Source organism: Trichechus manatus, unplaced genomic scaffold (assembly GCF_000243295.1).
Source record: "Trichechus manatus latirostris isolate Lorelei unplaced genomic scaffold, TriManLat1.0 scaffold00013, whole genome shotgun sequence".
Taxonomy (NCBI): domain Eukaryota; kingdom Metazoa; phylum Chordata; class Mammalia; order Sirenia; family Trichechidae; genus Trichechus; species Trichechus manatus.
Window position 1 is genome coordinate 1,136,998 of NW_004443949.1, and position 23,837 is coordinate 1,160,834.

At 35.9% G+C, this 23,837-nt stretch overlaps 1 protein-coding gene across 1 annotated transcript in view; it reads left to right on the top strand.

The window, feature by feature from the left end:
* The window catches only part of UGGT2 (UDP-glucose glycoprotein glucosyltransferase 2), a 189,255-nt gene that overhangs the window by 2,681 nt on the left and 162,737 nt on the right, over window positions 1-23,837 (top strand). The window contains exons 2-4 of the mRNA XM_004371389.2: window positions 1,021-1,103; window positions 22,557-22,687; window positions 23,130-23,242. Of these exons, the coding sequence (XP_004371446.1) occupies window positions 1,021-1,103; window positions 22,557-22,687; window positions 23,130-23,242 (327 nt within the window). The remainder of the gene's footprint in view (window positions 1-1,020; window positions 1,104-22,556; window positions 22,688-23,129; window positions 23,243-23,837) is intronic.

Consider the following 23,837-nt stretch of genomic DNA (forward strand, 5'->3'; position numbering starts at 1 on the left):
TAAAACAAAAATCCTCACAACTGGACCAATAAGCAACATCATGATAAACGGAGAAAAGATTGAAGTTGCCAAGGATTTCATTTTACTTGGATCCACAGTTAACACCCCTGGAAGCAGCAGTCAAGAAATCAAACAAAGCATTGCATTAGGCAAATCTGCTGCAAAAGACCTCTTCAAAGTGTTAAAAAGCAAAGATGTTACCTTGAGGACTAAGTTGCGCCTGACCCAAGCCATGGTATTTTCAGTTACCTCATGCATGCGAAAGCTGCACAGTGAATAAGGAATACCGTAGAAGAATTGATGCCTTTGCATTACAGCGTTGGTGAAGAATATTAAATACACCATGGACTGCCAAAAGAACGAACAAATCTGTTTTGGAAGAAGTACAGCCAGAACGCTCCTTAGAAGCAAGGATGATGAAACTCTGTCTCACGTGCTTTGGATATATTATCAGGAGGGAGCAGTCTCTGGAGAAGGACATCATACTTGGTAAAGTAGAGGGTCAGTGAAAAAGAGGAAGACCCTCAACGAGATGGATTGATACAGTGGCTGCAAGAATGGGCTCAAACACAGCAACGATTGTGAGGTTGGCGTAGGACCGGGCAGTGTTTTGTTCTTTTGCACGTAGGGTTGCTATGAGTGGGAACCAACTCGACGGCACCTAACAACAACAACGTTTATATAGTGTTCTCTTTATTACCATTAAATTATACTTCTCAGTGGTGTTTCACATGGAGAAATACAATAAATGACCCATTTTTTAGTTGTTAATGGTGAGAAAGAGCCAAAAACAATATCTGCATGCATTCTTCCTGAGAGTATATGCTTGCAGTTTAGGTTAACTAGTTCGAGTAGGAATCATCAATTTGTTCTCTTTTTGCTTTATAGTACATGGAAATCAGTAATTTGGTGTTAGTTTTTGTTTTCACTGTAAGTTATCATTTGGTTCTAAAGTATAGAGTATCTAAACCATTTTTCATTTCCGTCTGTTGACTGATTACTTTTTTTGTTTTTAAATAGTGAATTTATGGCAGAAGAAAGTAATGAGAAATTTTGGCAGTTTTTGGAAACTGTACAAGAATTAGCAATTTATAAGCAAACAGGTAGGTGATGTGCATGTTTTAGCTGTTAATATATGTATGTGTGCACACATTGGATATGTTTATTGTTTTTGCTGGTAATGATTGAGTGTGAATGCTTAATTGGGTTAATAACTCTAAACATTAAAATTGAAAAGGTATTTTAATGGAAATTATTCCAACCATCCATTTAAAAAAAATCTAAGCCTTTAATACTTTATTGTAAGAAAACTTACAATTAGTAATATTTGGGTATTGTATAATGACCAAATAGATACAGAAATGGTAATTTTTGAGTTATGGTTTTCTTTTTACCTAGATTCCCTTGAAACAGTATTAGTTTTACATATAACAGTATTGTATTTTTATTGCCAGAATACTTTTACACTGTTAAAGAGAGTTTTTTTTATTGTGGTGCAAATGTGCACAACAAAACACTTGCCAATTCAGTAGTTTCTACCTGGCACAATTCAGTGATATTGATGACACTCTTCATTTTGTATACCCCTGATCCCTGTCTTTTTCCTAAATATTCTACCACCATTATATAAACTCAGTGCCCCCAAGCAAAAACTCCCCGTCTTCCCCTCCCTCACATCCCTGGTAACGACTGATAAATAAACTTTGGTATCTGTATATTTGCTTATTTCATATAAAAGAGGTCATACAGTATTTGTGCTTTTTGTAACTGGCTTTTTTTGTTCGGCATAATGTTTTCAACGTTCGTCTGTGTTGTGCCATGTCTCAGGACTTCATTTCTCTTTGTGGCTGAATGATAGTCCATTGTATATATGAACCACATTTTGTTCATTCATCTTTTGATGGACACTTAAGTTGTTTCCACCTTTTGACATTGTGAAAAGTCCTGCCGTGAGCATTGGTGTACAGGTTGCTGTTTGTGTTCCTGCTTTCACTTCTTTTGGGTATATACATACCTAGGATTGGGATTGCTGGGTTATATGGTAGTTCCATGGTCAGCCTTTTGAAGAACTGCCAGACTTTTCCACAGTAGCTGTATCATTTTGAATGTCCACCAACAATGGATGAGGGTTCTGATTTCTCCACATCCTTCTCCAACACCTAGTGTTTTTTGTTTTTTTTGATCATTGCCATTCTAATCCGGGTGAAGTGATGTCTCATTGTGGTTTTGATTTGCGTCTTCTCATATGCTTGTTGGCCATTTGAATATCTTCTTTGGTGAACTGTCAGTTCAAGTCCTTTGCCCATTTTTTGATTGCATTGTCTTTTTTTGTTGAGTTGTAGGAGAATATATTTTGGATATTAGACTCTTATCAGATAAATGGTTGCTGAAAGTTTTCTCCCAATCTATAAACTGTCTCTTTGTTGATGTAGTCCTTTGATGAACAAAAGTATTTAATTGTTATGAGGTCTCAGTTATATAATTTGTCTTTTGCTGCTCATGCTTTTGTTGTCATATCTGATAATCCGTTCTGATAATCTGTCCTACAGCCACACGCCTGTATTTTCTTCTTCATATGGCTTTAATTTTCACATTTAGATCTTTTCTGTTTTGAATTGGTTTTTGTGTATGATGCGAGGCATGGATCCTGTTTCATTCTTCTGCATGTGGAAATCCAATTTTCCCAGCACCATTTATTGAAGAGGCTCTTCTTTCTCCATTGAATGGACTTAGCACCCTTGTTTAAAACCATTTGACCATAGATGTTTGAATTCATTTCTGGACTCTCAATTCTTTTCAGTTAGTCTATATGTTTATTTTTGTACCAGTAACAGGCTGTTTTGATTACTGTAGCTTTATACTATGTTTTGCAGTCAGGAAATGTGAGTCGTACCTTCAGAGACAAGAAAGTAGAACAGAAATTATTAAGGACTTGGGGAAGGGAGATAGGAAGTTATTGCTTAATGGGTACAGATTTTCTTTTTGGGATGGTAAAAATTTTCTAGAAATAATGGTAATGGTTGCACAGCATTGTGAATGTACTTAATGTCACTGAATTTTATGCTTAAAATGGTTTTAATTTTATGTTTTGTATATTTTATCACAATGAAATTAAAAAGATGGTGCTTGGGTGCAAGTGGGGATAAAGATCTATTCAAAGTGCAAGATAGGTCAATGGATTTTAGTGTAATTAGTACAAAAAGTTCATTGATATGGTTTCATATTCTACATTGCAACTACCATTTAGTAAAGTACTACTTGTTGAATTTTGATATGGCATCAAAGAAGAATATCCACTGTTGTCTGGAAAGGCTATTAAAATATCCCTCTCTTTTCCAACTACAAAAAAAGAAAAAAGATTGCTTTAGCTATTTGAGGTCCTTTGTCCTTCCATATAAATGGGTGAATTGGCCTTTCCATTTTTGTAGAGAAAGCTGTTAGAATTTTCATAGGGATTGTGTTGAATTTATAGATCGCTTTGGGTATGTTTTGGCATCTTAACTATATTGACCCTAGAAACTATAAAGCATTCTTTATAGTTTTTTGTGTGCAGGTCTTTCACCTTTCTGCTTAAATTTATTCCTTCGTACTTTTTTCTGTTGGATGCTATTGTAAATGGTAATGTTTCCTTCCTTTTCGTTTTCAGCTAGCTCATTACTGGTGTGTAGAATCCCAGCTGATTGTTGTGTGTTGACCTTGTACCTTGCCACTTTGCTGAATTCTTTTATTCTGTTAGCTTTCTTGTGGACTCTGGGATTTTTCTATGTATAGGATGATGTCATCTACGAAAAGGGGTAGTTTTTACCTCCTCTTTTCTGACTTGGATACCTTTTACTTATTTTTTTTCTTGCCTATTTGCTCTGTCTAGGACTTCCAGAATGATGTTGAATAACAATAGTGACAGTGGGCATCCTTGTCTTGTTCCTGATCTTAAGGGGAAAGCTGTCAGTCTTTGTCTTTTGAGTATGATGTTAGCTATAGTATCACACTTTTTAAATGACAGAGGCCTTATGTATTATATCTGACAGAACCATCCCTCCCTCAGTATTGGTCTCCCCACCCACACATGTTTTCTGTTTATTTTCGCATAAGTTTAAAATCAGTGTGTCTAGGCACACCCCCGCCCCCCAAAAAAAGACAAAAACTCACAAACCAACCAATAAAAAAAAAACTTTTTGTATTTTTCTTGAAAATAATTTTAAATTTCGAACTGATCTTAAGGATAATTGCTGTCTTTTTAATGATGAGTCTTCCCATCCAAGAATATGGTATAACTGTTCAAGTTAACTTTCATACGCATTAGAACTGTTTCAAGTTTTTCTCGTACAGTTTTTGTTTTTTGTTTTTTTTTTTTTAATGTTAGCCTTATTCCTTGATACTTCCTTGTTTTGCTTGCGATTATATCGCCTGACTTAGTCATTGCTTTTATATATATAAAGGCTATTGATTTGTGTGTTGAATAGCTTTACCTCTTCCTTTCTCATTTTTGTGCCTTTAATTGCTGTCTTTCATAATTTTGTTGGCTAACACCTCTAATTTAATATTAAATAGAAGTGACAGTAGGAATACCTCTATTGTTCTCTTTTAGACCAATAATGCCTCCACTGTTTTTCGGTTGCATATAATGTTGGCATTTGGTCTGTGGTAGATATCTACATCTGTGTAATTAATGTATATCTGTATATTTGTCACATGTTACATATGCTCTCATGTTTAGGTACTAACCATGAATTCTTATTTTATTGAGTATTTTTTTAATTACTGGGAATGAGTGGAATTTCTTTAAATCATTTCAGCATCATGGATACTATAAATTTTTTTCTCCTTAGATCTCTTAGTAAGATGAATGATACTGAATGGATTTCCTAATATCAAGCTATCCTGTATTCCTGGAATAAATTCACTTGACCATAATTATTTTTTGAAATTTTGTTGTGCCATGATATATATAAGTTTTGCCGTTTTAACAATTTTTAAATGTACAATCCAGCAGCATTAATTATATTCACAATATCGTGCAACGGTTTACCACGTTCTGTTTCCAAAATCTTTTGATCACCCCAAACAAACTCCATCAATACCCATTTAGCAGTAGCTTCCCATTTTCCCCTATTCCCAGCCTCTTGTAAGCAGTAATCTACTTTAGTCTGTGTGCATTTACCTCTTCTAGATATTTCATATATGTGGGATTATACAATATTTGTCCTTTTGTATCTGCCTTACTTAGCTTGATGCTTTCAAGGTTTATCCATGTCATAGCATGTATCAGAATTCCATTCTGTTTATGGCTAAAACATATTCCATTGTATGTATGTACCCCATTTTGTTTATCCGTTCATCTGTTGATGGACACTTGGGTTGTTTCCTCCTTTTGGCTGTCAGGAAAATGCTGCAGGGAACATTGGTGTACAAGTATCTGTTGGAGTCCTGCTTTCAAATCTTTGGGGTATATATACCTAGGAGTGGAATTTCTGGGTCGTATGGTAACTCAGTGTTTAACCTAGAAAAACTGCCAAACTATTTTCCACACAGGTCGTACCAGTTTACATTCCTACCAGCAATGGATGATAGTTCCAATTTCTTTACATCCTCGCCAACGCTTGTTGGCTTTCTGTTTTTTGTTTTTGTTTTTTTCCTAAAAGCAATCCTAGTGGGTGTGAGGTGGTATCTCATTGTGGTTTTTGATTTACATTTCCCTAATGGCTAATTGGCGTAATATAATAGTTAAAGTGCTTGACTACTGCTGAAGGTTGGCGGTTGGAAACCAGCAGCAGCTCTACGGGAGAAAGATGTGGCAGTCTGCTTCCTTAGAGATTTACAGCCTTGGAAACCCTATGGGGTTGCTATGAGTCAGAATCGACTCGGCAGCGGTGGGTTTTGGTTGGTTTTGGTAATGGCTAATTGTGTTGAGCATTTTTTCATGTGCTTATTGGACATTTGTATATCTTCTTTGGAGAAATAGCTTCTCAAGAGTGTGTGTCTTATACCTTTTTTGTTCATTTCCTCCAATACTGCCTTCTTTTGTGGTAGTTGATTATTTTGTAGTGAATCATTTTGACTCCCTCTTCATTTCCTTATGTATATATTTTTTAGATCTTTTATTTGTGGTTATATAGGGATTATATTTAACATCCAAAATATGTAATAACTTACTTTAAATTGATATCAGCCTAACTTCAATAATGTACAAGTCTCTATTCTTATACTGCTCTGCCCCCTACTTTATGTTGTTATTGCCACAAATTACATCTTAGTACATTATAGGCACCATAACATAAATATATACTTATATTTAATGCATTTATCTTTTAAATCATGTGAGATATGACAGTAGCATTATAAACCAAAAATATAATAAAGCTGGCTTTTGTATTTGCCTATGAAATTACCTTTACCACAGTCTTTATATTTATGCAGCTTTGAGTTATGTCTAATGTCCTTTCATTTCAATCTGAAGGACTCCTTTTGGCATTTTGTAGGGCAGGTCTTGTGGTAACAAACTTGTTGCTGTTAGGTGCCATTGAGTCAGTTCCGACTCATAGCAACTCTCTGCACCACAGAACGGAACACTGCCCGGTCCTTCGCCATGCTCACAGTTGTTGTTGTGCTTGAGCCGATTGTTGCAGCCGCTGTGTCTGTCCATCTCGTTGAGGATCTTCCTCTTTTTCACTGACCCTGTACTTTGCCAAGCATAATGTCCTTCTCCAGGGACTAATCCATCCCGACAACACGTCCAAAGTATGTAAGAGATAGTCTCGTCATCCTTGCTTCTAAGGAGCATCTGTCTTTCAAGACAGATTTGCTTGTTCTTTTGGCAGTCCATGGTATATTCAGTATTCTTCGCCAACACCACAATTCAGAGGTGTCAAGTCTTCTTTGATCTTCCTTATTCACTGTCCAGCTTTTGCAGGCATATAATGTGATTGAAAATACCATGGCTTGGGTCAGGCACACCTTAGTCTTCAAGGTGACATCTTTGCTTTTCAACACTTTGAAGATGTCTTTTGCAGCAGATTTGCCCAATGCAGTGCGTCCTCCTGGAGCCTTGTTTTTCGCCAGTGCCTTCAGTGCAGCTTGGACTTCTTCCTTCAGTAACATAAGTTCCTGATCATGTGCTACCTCTTGAAATGGTTCAATGGTGACCAATTCTTTTTGGTATAGTAACTGTGTGTATTCCTTCCATCTCCTTTTGATGCTTCTTGCATCGTTTAATATTTTCCCGATAGAATCCTTCACTATTGCAATTTGAGGCTTGGATTTTTTCTTCATTTCTTTCAGCTTGAGAAATGCCGAGTGTGTTCTTCCCTTTTGGTTTTCTACCTCCAGCTCTTTTGCACGTGTCATTATAACACTTTACTTTGTCTTCTTGAGCTGCCCTTTGAAATCTTCTGTTCAGCTCTTTTACTTCATCATTCTTCCTTTTGTTTTAGGTACTTGACGTTCAAGAGCAAGTTTGAGTCTCTTCTGACATCCATTTTGGTCTTTTCTTTCTTTCCTGTCTTTTTAATGACCTCTTTCTTGCTTTCTTCATGTATAGTGTTCTTGATGTCATTCCACAACTCATCTGGGCTTTGGTCATTAGTGTTCAACACGTCAAATCCATTCTTGAGATGGTCTCTAAATTCAGGTGGGATATACTCAAGGTTGTACTTTGGCTCTCGCGGACTTGTTCTAATTTTCTTCAGTTACAACTTCAACTTGCATATGAGCAATTGATGGTCTGTTCCACAGTTGGCCCCAGGCCTTGTTCTGACTGGTGATATTGAGCTCTTTCATCATCTCTTTCCACAGATGTAGTTGATTTGATTCCTGTGTATTCCATCTGGTGAGGTCCATGTGTATAATTGCTGTTTATGTTGGTGAAAAAAGGTATTTGCAATGAGGAAGTCATTGGTCTTGCAAAATTCTATCACGCGATCTCTGGCATCATTTCTGTCACCAAGGCCATAGTTTCCAACTACCGATCCTTCTTCGTTTCCAACTTTCGCATTCCAATCACCAGTAATTTTCAATACATCTTGATTGCATGTTCGATTAATTTCAGAATGCAGAAGCTGGTAAAAATCTTTAATTTCTTCATTTTTGGCCTTAGTGTTTGGTGTGTAAAATTTGAATATTAGTTGTATTAACTGGTCTTCTTGAAGGCATATGGCTATTATCCTATCACTGACAGCATTGTACTTCAGGATAGATTTTGAAATGTTCTTCTTCACGATGAATGCAGTGCCATTCCTCTTCAAGTTGTCATTCCTGGCATAGTTGACCATATGATTGCCTTATTCAGAATGGCCAATACCAGTCCATTTTAGCTCACTAATGCCTAGGATATCGATGTTTATGCATTCCATTTCATTTTTGATGACTTCCAATTTTCCTAGATTCATACTTCTACATTCCACGTTCCAATTATTAATGGATGTTGGCAGCTGTGTCTTCTCATTTTGAGTTGTGCCACATCAGCAAATGAAGGTCCCAAAAGCTTGACTCCATCCACATCATTAAGGTTGACTCTACTTTGAGGAGGCAGCTCTTCCGCAGTCGTCTTTTGAGTGCCTTCCAACCTTGGGGGCTCATCTTCCGGCACTATATCAGATGGTGTTCCATTGCTGTTCATAAGGTTTTCACTGGCTAATTCTTTTCAGAAGACTGCCGGGTCCTTCTTCCTAGTCTGTCTTAGTCTAGAATCTCAGCTTAAACCTGTCCACCATGGGTGACCCTGCTGGTTTCTGAATACCAGTGGCATAGCTTCCAGCATCACAGCAACATGGAAGCCCCCACAGTATGACAAACTGACAGACACGTGGGGGTGGGTAACAAACTACCTATTGTTCATTGTGCCTTTCATATACGTGGGTTTATACAATATTTGTCCTTTTATATCTGACTTATTTTACTTAGCATATTTTCAGAGTGCATCCATATCATAGCATGTATCAGAGTTTACATGAAATTTACATACAGTGGAATATTATTTAGCCATAAAGAGAATGAAATTCTGATACATGCTATGACATGGAGAAGCTATTATTTATCTGGGAATATCTTAATTTCACCCTCATTCTTGAAGGACAGTTCTGCCCAATATAGAATTCTTGGTTGACAGTTATTTTCTTTCTGAACTTTAATTAAATATGTCATCCCACTGCTTTCTGGCTTCCGTGGTTTCTGAGGAGAAATTGGCACTTAGTCTTACTGAAGACTTCTTGTATGTGACAATTCGATTCTCCCTTGCCGCTTTCAGGATTCTCTCTTTACTTTTGGTTTTTGAAAGTTTCATTATAATGTGTCTTGGTGTAGCTCTCTCTTGATTTATCCTACTTCTATTTGTTTGAGGTTCTTAAATGTGTACATTCATGTCTTACCTCAAATTTGAATATTTTTCAGCCATTATTTCTTCAAATATTTTTTTCTGCCCCTTTCTCATTGTCTTTTCCTTTTGTGTTTCCCATAATGTTTACGTTGGTTTGCTTGATGTTGCCTCACAAATCCCTTAGGTTCCGTTCACTTTTCTTCATTCTTTTTTCTTTTTGCTCCTTAAACCTGATAATTTCAGTTGTCCCATCTTCAGATTTGCTAATTTGCAAATTTTTTTTCTGCTTACTCAAACCTGCTGTTGAACCCTTCTAGTGAATTTTTCATTTCAGTTATTGTACTTTTCTGCCCCAGTATTTGTTCCTTTTTATAACTTCTGTCTCTTTATTGGTACTCTGGTTTTGCTCATGTTTTCTGTTATCCTTTAGTTCTTTGTGTTTTCCTTTAGCTCCTTCACCATATTTAATAACGGTTCTTTTATGTTTTTGTTGTGTGCTGTTGAGTCAATTCTAACTCAGAGTAGAACTGTCCCATAGGGTTTCCTGGGCTGTAATCTTTATGGGAGCAGATCACCAGGTCTTTTCTCTTGCGGAGCGGCTGGTAGATACAAACCATCGATCTTTTGGTTAGCAGCCAAGGGCTTAACCATTGCTCCACCAGGGTTCCTAATCTTTGTCTAGAAAGTCCATTACCCTGGCTCCCACAAGGATGGTTTCTGTCACTTTATTTTGTTTTTAATGGGTTATGCTTTACTGTTTCTTTGTATACCTTGTGTTTTTTTGTTGTTGTTGTTGAAAATGGGACATTTGAATATTATAATGTGGTGACTCTAGAAATCATATTCTCCCTATTCCCAGGGTCTGTTACTTTTTTTGCTTAATTGTTTAAGGAGTTAGTAGTCTGTTTAGTGACTTCTCCTGTTTTTTCATAGACTGCCTTCCTGGTTGTTTGTGGACACTAAAGTCTCTGATTCTTAGCTTGTGTTCAGCTAGTACGTGGACAGAAATTTTCTATAACACTATGGAAAAATAAAACCTTTCCCAATCTTTGTAGATTGGCTATGTACGGGGACACTCTCAACATTTAGCTTTGCACTGAGCATGGGAATCAGTCCAAGGTGACAGGTAAGATGTTAGGTGTTTTCTGTGCATGTGTCTTGTCCTGGGAATGCATGTCACTGTCTCCATTTTTCCCTATACACAGTGCTTTTGAATGCTCTACTTTCCCGAGGAAACGCTCTTCTTCCAGTCCTTAGGCATTTATTGTATACTTTACTCCCACTGTTCAGCTCTAGATGGTTATAGGCCATTACAGTCTTCAGGAATTGCCCCACACCCCACATCTCACCCCTCCTCCCTATGTGACCTCCAAGACAGGCCAAATCGAGATGAGCACCTTGCTTTAGTCTTTCAGGTATCACTCAGACAGATTAGAACAGGTACACACAATAATTTGCATATAAAGACTTCTCTGTTCCCTCTGGAGCCAGAAACCAAGCTCCTCTGGGAATGTGGGCCTCTGCAGCGTTAAGATGGTACTGAGTTGAGTAGGGAGTGGGGTATGGAGTGTATAAAACCAAAGCCTTCCTACGGTTTTTATGATACCTTCTTCTCGATTCAGCATTTGCTTACTCGGTGTAACCCTTTGACTGGTTTCCAGAGTGTTGACAAAGTTGTTTCTTCCACTTTCTGCCTGTTTATTTAGTGTTTGTATGTGGAACGTGAGCTACTTATGCTGCCATCTTGCTGTGGACCCTATAATACACTATATTTAATGTGTTGATTGATTCTGTTGGTTAATATTTTATTATAGAGCTTTGCTTTGATAGCTGTAAATAAGATTGGCCCATAGTTTTCTTTTTTTGTACAATCATTTTCAGGTTTAGGTTTCATGCTATATTTGTGTAATGATAATTTGTAAGTTTTCTTTAGTTTTTCATACTTTAGAACTGTTTGGCATTGGGATTGTCTTATCTTTAAAGGTGTAGTAGATTCCCCAGTGAAACCATATGAATTTGGTGCGTTTTTTAGGGACTAGGGAAATCATTTGACAGCGGATCTGTTTTTCTAGGGAAATTTATCTGCTTAGACATTCTATCTCTACTGGGTTCAGTTTTGTTACATTGTATTTTTCAAGTTATCCATATGATCTTGCTTTTCAGATTTATTTGCATAGCATTATGCAAAATCATCTCTAATGTATTTATCTATTTTAGTGTTTTTATACATTGTTTCTTTTTTCTTTTTTAAAAATAATACCATTGATATTTAAGTTTGTTGGTTGTCTTTAAAGAATCAGCTTTTTATTAGATCTGTGAAATTTCTCTTTTCTAATCCAACTTTTACTTTTATTAATTCATTTCTTCTGTGCTCTGTTGGTTTACTTTGTTGTCATTTTTCTAGTTTTTTGAAGTAGATGTTTGTATCCTTATATTTTAATTTTTATTGTCAAGTTATTAATGTTTTGGATATTTCTTAGAGCACTGATTCCCATAGATACTGATTTGTAGTATTTTTGTTATCATCATAGACATTTTGCAAAATAAAAATTGTTTTATTGTAGTAAAAATATAAGAAAACCTTTTCCAATTTAACATTTTTACATTGGTTACGTCAGTGACATTGGTTATGTTCGTTGTGTTGTACAGCCATCACCACTGTTTCCAGATTATTCCACGACCGTTAACAGAAACTCAGAGCCCCCAAAGCTAAGACCCTCACTTTTTTCCCCACCACTGGTAACCACTAATAAACTTTTGTCTCTATACATTTGCCTATTTCATGTAAGTGGGATCATACAGTATTTTCCCTTCTGTGACTGACTTAAGAAATTTTGCAGTTTTGTTTTCTATTTCTCCTTTGACCCAATAGTGGATTAATAGGGTTTAAAAAATTTCTAGTAAAATAATCTTTTTCTTAAAAATTAATTTGTTAATTGCTAGTGTTTAACATTTTGATTTAGGCATGCTTTGAATTTATTCTCCTTTCCAAGATTTATTGAGGTTTTCCTTGTGCTTAATCTAGGGTAAATTTTCTGTGTGCTCTTGAAAAGATGACATAATTCTCTTTATTACGGTACAGTTTTCATTTTTCTTGTTGATTGTGTTTCTTTATATCTTCCATAGTCTTTTTTTTTTTTTCAAACTATTTGATTAGTCTTGGACTGAACTGAGAAATGTTTGTTGAAAATCTCTGATTATTGCTTTGTTTCCATCTATTTCTCCCTGCCTCTTCAGTCTTTTATAATTTGTCAAAGTTGTGTTACATATTTTGGTACATAGATATAAAGGACTTTTAAATTTTGTTCTGTGAATTATAGCCTTTGGCATCATGAAAGGTTTTTTTTTTCTTGTTGAGTGCCTTTGGGATAGAATTTTATTTTGCCTGCTATCAAGATGTGAAACTTCTGCTTTGTTTAAATTGCAATTCCAGATATAACAGTTCCTATAATTTTATTTACTTAACCAACTTTATTGATCTGTGGTTTACACAGTAAAATATATCCATTTTCTGTGAACAATTTGAGTTTTGACAAGTGCGTACATTTATATGATTGTTTGTGCTTCTTTTCAGTAAACATTACCTCCACCTCTATTTCTAGGCAATGACTGATCTTTTTTTCCCCCTCTTTAGCTTAGTTTGCCAGTTCTAGAACTTTAAACCAGGGGGATCATAGTGTATACACTCTGTTTCTGGATTCTTTTGCTTAGCCTAATGATGTTTAAAGTTACGTGTTTTGAATCTAATTATTTTGAGATTTGTTCCTTTTTTACTGCTGGCTTGTATTCCGTTGTATGGATATACTACAGTTTATGCATTCGCTTGTTGATGGACATTTGAGTTGTTTCCACTTTGAAGCTATGACGAATACGGATGCTGTAAAACTTGTATGTACAAGTCTTTCTGTGGAAATAACCTTTTCTTTAGAGTAAATACCTAGGAGTTTATAATTGCTGGGTCAAATAGTATGAGTGTGTACTTTTATGAACAATTTCCAAGCTATTTTCCATGGTGGTTGTACCGTTTTACATTTCAGCTCACGATGTCTGTCTGGGTGTTGCAGTTACTCCACACCCTTGTCAGCACTTGGTATGTGTGATGGTTAAGATTGTGTGTCAGCTTGCCGGAACCATGATTCTTAGTGTTTGTACGTGATCACCCCCACCCGTGATGGGGTCTGCTGTGAGTAGCCAGTCAGTCAAAAGGAAGTTCCCTTGAGTGTGTGGCCTGCACCCAAATATAAGTGGATGTTGTGGCTTTTGCCCTCTCTGGATCCTGCAGCTGCCTCCTGTTCCTCTGACCTCTGGTTCTTGGGACTTGAGCTAGCAGATTACCTGCCAGTCTTGGGATTCATCAGTCTTCACAGCCTGTAAGAGCCCTGCTCTCTGACTTGCTGATCTTGGGTTCACCGGCCCCTGCAGCTGTGTGAATCAGGAGAAGCCTCACAGTCTTGCCTGCCAGTCTTGAGATTCGTCAGTCTTCACAGCCTGTGAACAAGAGCCCTGCTCTCTGACCTGCCAATCTTGGATCTGCCAGTCCCTGCAGCTACGTGAATCAGGAGAAGCCTCTATCCTGATCCACAGGCTTGGGACGTTCCAGCCTGTACAATTGTGCGAGCTGTTTCCTTATGTCTTAGTTATCTAGAGCTGCGATAACAGAAATACCATAAGTGGATGGCTTTAACAGAGAAGTTTATTCTCTCACAGTCTAGTAGGTTACAAGTCCAAATTCAGGACGTCAGCTCCAGGGGAAGGCTTTCTCTGTTGATTCTGGAGGAGGGTCCTTGTCACTAGTTTTCCCTTGTTCTGGGAGCATCTCAGCACAGGAACCTCAGGTCCAAAGGATGCGCTCTGCTCCCGGCGCTGCTTTCTTGGTGGTATGGGGTCCCCATGTCTCTGCTTGCTTCTCTTTTTTATATCTCAAAAGAGATTGGCTTAAGACACTACCTAATTTTGTAGACCTCATCAATATAACTGCCACTAATCTATCTTATTACATCACGGTGATAGAGTTTACAACACTTAAGGAAATTACATCAGATTACAAAATGGTACACAATCATACAATAATGGGAATCATGACCCAGCCAAGTTGATAGATATTTTGGGGGGACACAATTCAATACATGACACCTTAATATAAATCTGTCTATATATATTTATACGCATTACTGGGTTTGCTTCCCAGCCTGAGACAGTATGGTTAGTCTTTTTCATTTTAACCAATTGAATAGGTATGTAGTATTATTATGATTGCAATTTACATTTTCCTAATTACTAATGTTGTTGAATAACTTGTTATGTTACCAAAACAAAAAAAAGTTAGTGTTCTGTATATTGTCTTTTCTTTTCTTGAAGTGTCCATTGAAATATTTTGTTCATTGTTTTATTGGGTTATTTGTCTTTATTGAGTTGTAAGATTTCTTCATATATCCTGGTTACGTGTCTTTTATCTCCTATGTGTTGCAATATTTTCTCCCCAACTTTGCTTGCCTTTTCATTTTCTTAATTGTCTTTCAATGATCAGTACTTTTAATTTTGATATAGTCTGATTTATCAACATTAAAAAAAGGTTTATGCTTTTTGTGTTCCTTTTAAGAAATTTTTGCCACCTCAGGGTTGCCAAGATTTTTCCCGTGTGTGTATATGTGTGTGATTTCTAGACACTTTATTATTTTAGGTTTTACATTTTTGGGTTATGATCCATTTTGAATTAATTTTTGTACATAGTGTAAAGTAAGAGTTGTTTTTCATTTTTTATGCAAATGCCAGTATGACCCACTGTTAAAAAGACTTTCCTCTTTGAATTATTGTGTAATCTTTGTTGAAAATCATCTGTCCCTATACATATGGATCTGTTTCTGCATTCTGTCTTGTGTTTCACTGATGTGTGTGCTCTCTCTTTGCCAATACCAAATTTGATTACTGTAGCTTTATAATAAGTCTTGAAGTTAGGGAATGTAAGTCCTCCAGTTTTCTTCTTCATTAAAATTACTTTGGTAATTCTGAATCGTTTCAAATTTTTGGGTAGAATCAATTTTTCTACCAAAAAAGCTTACTGGAATTTTTATTGGAATTAGGTTGGGTCATTTTTAGGGAGAATTGACATCTTAACCATATTGAGTCTTCTAATGCATAAACATGGACTATTTCTCCATTTATTTAGGTTTTTCTCTAATGTATGTCAGGAGTGTTTTATATTTTTCTGTGTAGAGATCTTGGATGCCTTTGGTAGATTTATTTCTAAGAATTTTACGTTTTTTGACACTAACGTAAATGGGGTTGTATTAATAATTTTATTTTTCCAGTTGTTTGAAATATTGTTATTTCATCTTCCAGTTGTTTGTTCCTGGTGTAGAAGAATAAATTGATTTGTCTGTATTAGTCTTATATTCTGTAACCTTGCTAAAATCATTTGTTACGTTTAGTAGTTATTATTTAGATTCACTTCATTTTTCTGCCTGTCACGTTATCTGTAAGTTGTGACAGTGTTTCTTCTTCCTTTTCTCCAAACTATGCAAATTTCCAAAATATGCCTATTTTTTTGTGTGTCCTATTCTAAACGCTAAAACATCTGTACAGTATTGAATACAAGCAGTGAAAGCAAGCATCTTTGCCTTATTTCTGATTCCAGGGGGAAAGAATTCAATTTTGAGTATGAGATGAGCTGTAGATTTTTATTATATGTCCTTTATCAGTTATTATTATTACACCTACTCCTCACTTGTTGACTGTCTCGTTATCTGACACTTCACATTTGTAGTAGTAAAAGATCTACTATCCAACTGTTTGCGCATTAACGACGTGCATCTGGCAGTAACGAATGCTGAGGCGAGAGTGACTGTGATGGTTAAAGTTATGTGTCAGCTTGGCTGGGCTGTGATTCTCAGTGTTGTGGCAGTTATGTAATAATGTAAGTAATGATGTAGCCATCCTTGTTTTTGTGATCTGATGTGGTCATCCTCAATTTTCACATAACACTGATTTTCACATAATGACCTGATCTTTGGAACCTAACCATGTCGATAAGTGAGGAGTGGATGTATTGGTTATTCTTAATTTTGAGTTTTGTTTATTTATTTATTTTTTAATGAATGAGTGGTATTTATTATCCAGTGCTTCTGCATCTATTGTGATGAAACATGATTTTTCCTTTTTTCTCTCTAATTTGTTCCAATTATTATTATTCCTTTTTTCTTATTATTTCCTATAATATTGTGAGTTACACTGATTGATTTTTGAATGTTTAACCAACCTACATTACTGAAATAAATCCTTACCAGTAGTGCTATATTGTTTTTTTTATGTGTTGTTGGATTTGATGTGGTATTATTTCTAAAGGATGTTTGTATATATATTCATGAGGTATATTGGTCTGTTATTTAACTTCATTGTACTCTTTTGTCAGGTTTTGTTACTAAGGTTATACTGGCCTTAGAAAATGAGTTGGGCTGTGTGAGATCCTGCTCCTTTATTTTCTGAAAAGCTTTGGTAAGATTTGTCTTACATTTTTCCTTAAATGTTTGAGGAATCACCAGTGAAATCATCTGGGCCTGGAATTTTCTTTGGGGAAAGTTTTTGATAAATGAAATTTCCTTAATAAATACAAGATTTCTCAGATTCTCAGTTTCTTTTTGTGACAGTTTTGTCAAGTATTTTTTAAAAAGTTGTTCTTTGCATCTGAGTTGAATTTTTTGACAAAGTTGTTCATAATATTATTTTCCTTTTAACGTATGTTTGATCTGTGCTGGTGCTTCCTTTTTTCATTTGTAATATTAGTGATTTGTGTGTTTGTGTGTGTGTGTTTTGTTTCTTTTTTTTCTTGATCAGTTGAGCTAGACGTTTTTCAATTTAGTGAATCAGTTTAGTAACCGGGATTTTGCTTTGTTAATTTCTTCCATTGTTCATCTGATGATTTCAGCTTTTATCTGTGTTGTTATTTGTATTTCTTTCCTTCTGTTTCCTTTGGATTTCTTCATTCTTCTTCTGATATTTTTAATGTATACCTTTAGGTCACTAATTTTAAGTTTTTTTAAATAAGAGCATTTAAAGCCATATGTTTTTCTCTAAGTATTAACTGTATCCTAAAAAAAATTTATACTGTATTTAAATTGTAACATACTTAAAACTATTTTCTAATTTCCCTTGTGATTAAGTTTTTAACTCTTAAATTATTTAGAAGTTTTCTGTTTAATTTCCAGATATTTTGGACTTTTTAGATATGTAGGGTTGCTAGGAGTCGAAATTGACTTGATGGCAACGGATTTATTGTGATTGATAAGGAGCCCTGGTGGCACAGTTATTGAGTGCTAGGCTGCTAACCGAAAGGTTGGCAGTTGAAGCCCACTCACTGCTCTGTGGGAGAAAGATGTGGCAGTCTGCATCCATAATAATTACAGCCTTGAAAACCCTATGGGACATTTCTGCTCTGTCCATCAGGGTTGCTGTGAGTTGGAATCTACCTGATAGAAATGGATTTTTTGGTTTTATTATGATTGATTACTTATGTAATTCATTGTATTTAAGGAATAAACTTCGTACGATTTCAGTTTTTTCAAAATCAATGAGAGAAGTTTTTTTGCCCAGCGTGTGGTCTATTTTTGTAAAACAATGTGTATCCTGCAGTTGTTGTTAGATGTGATGTTCCATAAATGTGCATTAAATCAGCATGACTGATATGGTTATCTATGTGTTTCCTGATTTGTCTTTTTTTTTTTTTTTTGGTGTGTGTCAGTTGCTGAGAGAGGAGTATTAAAATATTCTCCTATAATTGTGGAATTTTATGTTTCTCCCTTTAATTATACCAGTTTTCACGTCATGTATCTTGAGACTCTGTTATTAGGTGTATACCCATTTATAAGTATGTCTTTTTTAATAATTTATTTTAGTAGTTGTTGTTGAGAATATACACAGCAAAACATACACCACTTCAGCACTTTCTGCATGTATGATTCATTGACATTGATCATATTCTTCAACTTGCACAGCCTTTCTTACCCTTCTTTTCTGAATTGTTCCTCCCTCATTAACATAAACTCACTGCCCCATGAGTTTACTATCTAATCATTCAAGTTTCTGTTGTCACTTTGATCCCGTATAGATAGATCTTAAAAGAGCACAATGCTCAAGGCAGACAATCTTTACTAGTTAAGCTAAACTGTTGTTTGGTTTTAAGACGACTTCAGGGGATAGTTTTGGTTTACTGTTTAAAGATTTTCTCAGGGCAGTAGTTTTGGGAGTTCATCCAGCCTCTGTGGCTCCAGAAAGTCTGGATTCCATGAAAATTTGAAATTCTCTTCTGCGTTCCACCCTCCCCCATCCCCGTTTTGATCAGGATTCTTCTATAGAATCTTTGATCAACATGTTCAGTGATGGTAGCCAGGCACCATCTAGTTCTTCTGGTCTCATGGCAAAGGAGGCAGTTGTTCATGGAGGCAGTTAGCCACACATTCCATTTCCCCCCTCTATTTCTAACTCTTCATCTTCCTCTGTTGGTCCAGGCAAATAGTATAATTATGGCTGACTGATGAATTGCCCCTTTTATTATTGTGATATGTCCCTTTTTATCTCATAATATTTCGTGTCTTGAAGTCTATTTGTTCTGATATTAATACACCAGCATTGATGAGCTTATTAGTTTTTGCATGTGATCTCTTTTTTAGATTTTTTCCACTTTCAACTTTATCTCTATTTTCAATGTACCGTATTTTTATGCAAATAAAGCACAAGTTCTACGTTTTTACCGCAGTCCCCCGTGAGGTATTTTCATAAGTGAGCTATGCCAATTTTTTTTTTACATGTTGCTGTAAAAAAATTAGCATTAGCATACGTATGAAAATACCTTGCAGGGGGTAAATGTGGTTGGTAAACAAATGTAGAACTTGCATGTCATTTGTGTACAAAATATGATACCTGTTTTATATTTAAAACGTGTCACTTTTCGTCCAGTAATTTAGTCTGATTTCTACAGTTAAGTATATTCAGATCTCACCATCAAAATTTGTGCTGCAGTTTTTCCAATTATTTCTTGATTATTTGAAGGTTGCTCTAGTTCATGTCTCAGTAAGAACTCATGGGAATAATAGACTATAAGTTCTTCACACATACAAGCACACATTTTGCATGGCTATAAATTCCTCAGCTCACCTTGTCTCTCTTATTTTATTAATGTTATGCCATTTGTTCTCTGGCATAAAATACTGTTTTTCAATGTCATGTGCCCAGTCCTGTCTTCTTTTACTTTTATAGGTAACTAGGTCTTTTGCTGAGATGCTCATAGTTTTTGTTGTTGTTTGTTTTTTAATCTTTGGGATCCCATAGTTTTACTAGAAAATACTGTAGTGTTGACTATTCTGAATCCCATCCGTTCTATCCCCTGCAGGTAAAATGGTGTCTCCTATTATGTAGGTTCATTACTCCTTTTAATTTTGCAGAGATTCCTTGATTATAGTTTTCTTTATTCTGTTTTCTTCCCTTAATTTTCTCTATTGAGGTCTCTGATGATACATATGATAGAACTGTTTTGCCTGACTTAAGTATTTATCATTTACTTTCAAATCTTTTTTCTTACCTGCTTCTTTTTAATTGTTTTGTTTTCTTTTTACCCCATCCTCTATTTCACCTACTGTGTTTTCCTTGGCGTCTGTTTACTCTTGTATTACTTCTAATTTAATCTACATTTTTCTAGTGTTTTCTTCTTTGTAGTTCTAGTTTAATTTCCTTCAGAACTGTTTTCATGTTTAATTGCCTTCAGAACTGTTTTCATATGCTCCTGTTTTCTGATCATCATTTCTGGGCTTTTTGTCAATAATTGTGAAAAGGCTGATCTTTTTTTTATTTTAAACTATACTTACAAGCTAGGGACTTAGCTTGCTAAAATTTCAAGGAGACATGAGATTCCTGGATCAGATCTGAAAGACTTTATAACTGACTAAGGGCATTCTCCCAAGTAGGCCATAACCCCCTTATACCAGCCATTGTAATAAACTCTCAGACCTTTAACTGTCGTCTTTGAAAGGATCTAAGGTGGGCATGGCAGACTACAGGAGGAGTTGAGTTACAGATGTCTTAGCAGCTGTTATTTGCAGTATGTGTTTTGTCTCCTCCTCTGCTAGGTGAATTAGCCAAAGTCTAATGATTTGCGAGCCTTCTGACTACACTGGTCATGAATTTCCCTCCTTTTCACTCAGTGTAAGTGTGCATCTCTAATTTTGTCTAGAGGAGGTCAAGCCTTTCCCTAACCCAAGGCAGGTCTTTGTACTTGTTACAGTGGGGTGGTCTTGAGACCACCAATTGAAAGACCAATTGATGAGGTAATCCATTTTCATGGAGGAGGGTTAACAACCAAGACATTGTTCAGGCAGATGTCTTTGAACCTATTTTGCAATGCTTGGCCTATAAACCCATCCTCATTTCCCCTTCATTAACAAGCAATGAAGAGGATGACCATTTGTTGTTTAATCAACTATACAGTTTGGTCAGTATGTCTGCTATCAGTTTCCAAGAACTTCTGTCAAGTCCCATTAATTGGCCCACAGGGTAGAGTGTTTCTTTTTCCGGAATCTGTGTGTCTGTTAACATTTTATCTTTGTCACCAAAACTGTGAAGTACTATAAAGGGTCCAAGATTTCACATTATTTGCAAGCTAATGGATTAGTTTTATGGATTCAGACAGAAGACATGAGACCCTTGGATCAGAGACAGAAGACTATTACTCACAGAAAAAGTCGTAACCACATTGTGAGCAGATTTGTGTTAGCTCTCTAAGCCCCACTTCCCACAGAGTGACACAGAGGGTCAGATGACGCTTGCACACTGAGTGGGTTGTGGTAGGGAGAGGACGTGAGGGTCAAAGGCCCAGCATGTTTTGAGCAAGGAGTAAACATTACAGCAGTCGGTAGACAATCCAGTCTCCTCTGTCTCCCTTACCTCCACAGTGTTTTCTTCCAGTGAGCAACCATTTCTTCCCTCTGAAGGAGAATATTTGGTATTACAGTCCTATCTCAACCATACCCCTTTTGTCACCCCTTTTTGCATCAAGGTAGTCTGATCCTTAGGGAACTGCTTTGCGTCTGCCTCAACTGTGTGGGTTTTTTTTTTTTTTTTTTTTTTTTTTTGGGTATGAGAAGTTTCCCTCAGTGACCTACTGCCAAGAAGTATGAGAGAGAAGAAATGACCAGAGAGTTTCCAAGGGCCAACCTGTGGATGCCTGTACCAGCTGAACTCCTGAGAACCTGTTGTTAACTTACCAGCTCTGGCTGGCACTGGAAAGTCTCTGTGGTTTGCTGACACAGTGGCAACAGTGCAGATAATCATACCTAGGGCAATATATAAAAAAGTAAAGGGCACAAATAGAAAGTTCTATCCCTGCTTATCCCATTAGGGCCCCTAGACCCCTGTCTTCAGTTCTAGGCTGCCATTCTATTCTGCCCTTTCCCATCCAAATGATCTCTGTCTCACCAGGGGTATCCTAGAGTTTTATAGTTAAATTCTAGGATCCATGCTTCTCTATTTTGTTTTTGGGATCTCTGGCAATGGATGTAGAAGAGGAAAGAAGCAGCTCATGTTAGTTTGTTCCAGTTCCAGACAAGGTGGCATTTATCTTATTCTTTAAGGTCTAATTCAAATTCTGTCACCTAAACCATTCTAGCCATGCTAATTTCACTTGACTATACATACTAAGGAAACCCTGGTGGTGTAGTGGTTAAGTGCTATGGCTGCTAACCAAAAGGTCGGCAGTTTGAATTCACCAGGCACTCCTTGGAAACTCTATGGGGCAGTTCTACTCTGTCCTATAGGGTCGCTATGAATCTGAATCGTATGTACTAAATCTCAGTAGAAATTATTCATATATGTAACTTAAAATTTATTGACAGTAATATTGCTGTTTAACTTTTTTATGCTATTCTTAATCTCCTCTTAAATTGTAGGTAGGACCTATGCCTGTATCTTATCCTTATAATATAACCCCACAGTCTTAGAGTACATTGGTCTGACATGCAGGCATCTTCCAAATTTTAATGACAAGATTTTCACTTGTTCCTGTGTTGATTCCTTGGATATCACTGGAAGATACAGAATGAATAATATAATAAAAAGCTTGATTTTTCTATTTATCTCTAACACCATCCATAACCAACATAAAATATAATTCTATGACATTGATTAAGTTAGCTTTACAGTGGGGGATGTGTCAGTGTGTTAAATACAAAATACTAACATCCTTTTCTTTTCACTTTTTTTATAGAATCAGATTACTCTTACTACAACTTAATCCTGAAGAAAGCTGGACAGTTCCTAGACAATTTGCACATCAATCTCTTAAAGTTTTCTATCTCCATAAGGGCATACTCTCCAACTATTCAGATGTTTCAGCAGGTGTGTAAAAATACCAAAACTCTATTTGGCAAAGAGATATGCTAACAACATTCATAAAGCTATCTTAATATTAACATCTGGTTCAAAAGGAACTATAAATTTTTAATACCTGATCATATTATCATTAATCATAATATAATTTAGTATATTATATAATTTTTATAGTTATTTGGGTTAAGAAAATTATGAGGACAAATCATTGAAATGAACTATAAAGAAAATTTTAATAGAATTTTTGCAACAACTTTGAAGCATTTGTTTTCTAGTGTAAAGTTGATTTTATATGTATCTTTGATTATGCCTACATAGAGGCATTTTTTACTTTAATTAGAGCTATAGTTTAATAGTTGATGAGTTATTTTAATCAAAGGAATATGTGAGTTTTTAAAATGAGATTGTAATAATCAACTACTGTAGCTGAGTGTAATCCTTGAAATCGTAGATTGCGGTTGATGAGCCACCACCAGATGGCTGTAATGCATTTGTGGTTATCCATACGGCGCACACCTGCAAAATTCACGACATTAAAAAGCTCCTGAAGAAGGCTGCTTCAAGGTAAATTAATTATAGTCTGTTGTGAAAGAAGTGGTTTATTAAGATGAGGGTTGAAATAGCAGATCTTTATTGAAAGTTTTATTACTGTTTCTCAGCTAATAGTCTATATCCTTTTGTAAAGTAAATAGTTTCCTCATTTTGTCTTGATTAACTTTTAGAATATAAATTATAATGCCATAAAATGAGATTTTTTTTAATATAAGGTTTTTGTTTTTTTTCCCCAAATACACACGCAAAGCTATAGATTTTTTGTAATATATCTCTTTAAATATAAACTGAATGTGTACCTGGGGAATAAAAATAATAATAAAAACAATAATATTGATGGAGTTGCTTTGTTATAATGTATTCTTTAAAAACACTTTTTTTAATATTTTGCAAGTATTTAAAAAATGCATGTCAGAAATCAGAAGAAAATTATTAATTTATAAGTGGTTTTTACACTGCAGTACCAATTCTCCCCTTCTGTGCACGGGACCCAGGTTCAGTTACCAGCCAGTGCACTGCACATGCCACCACCGTCTGTCAGTGGAGGCTTGTGTGTTGCTAAGATGCTGAACAGGTTTCAGAGGAGCTTCCAGACTAAGACAGACTA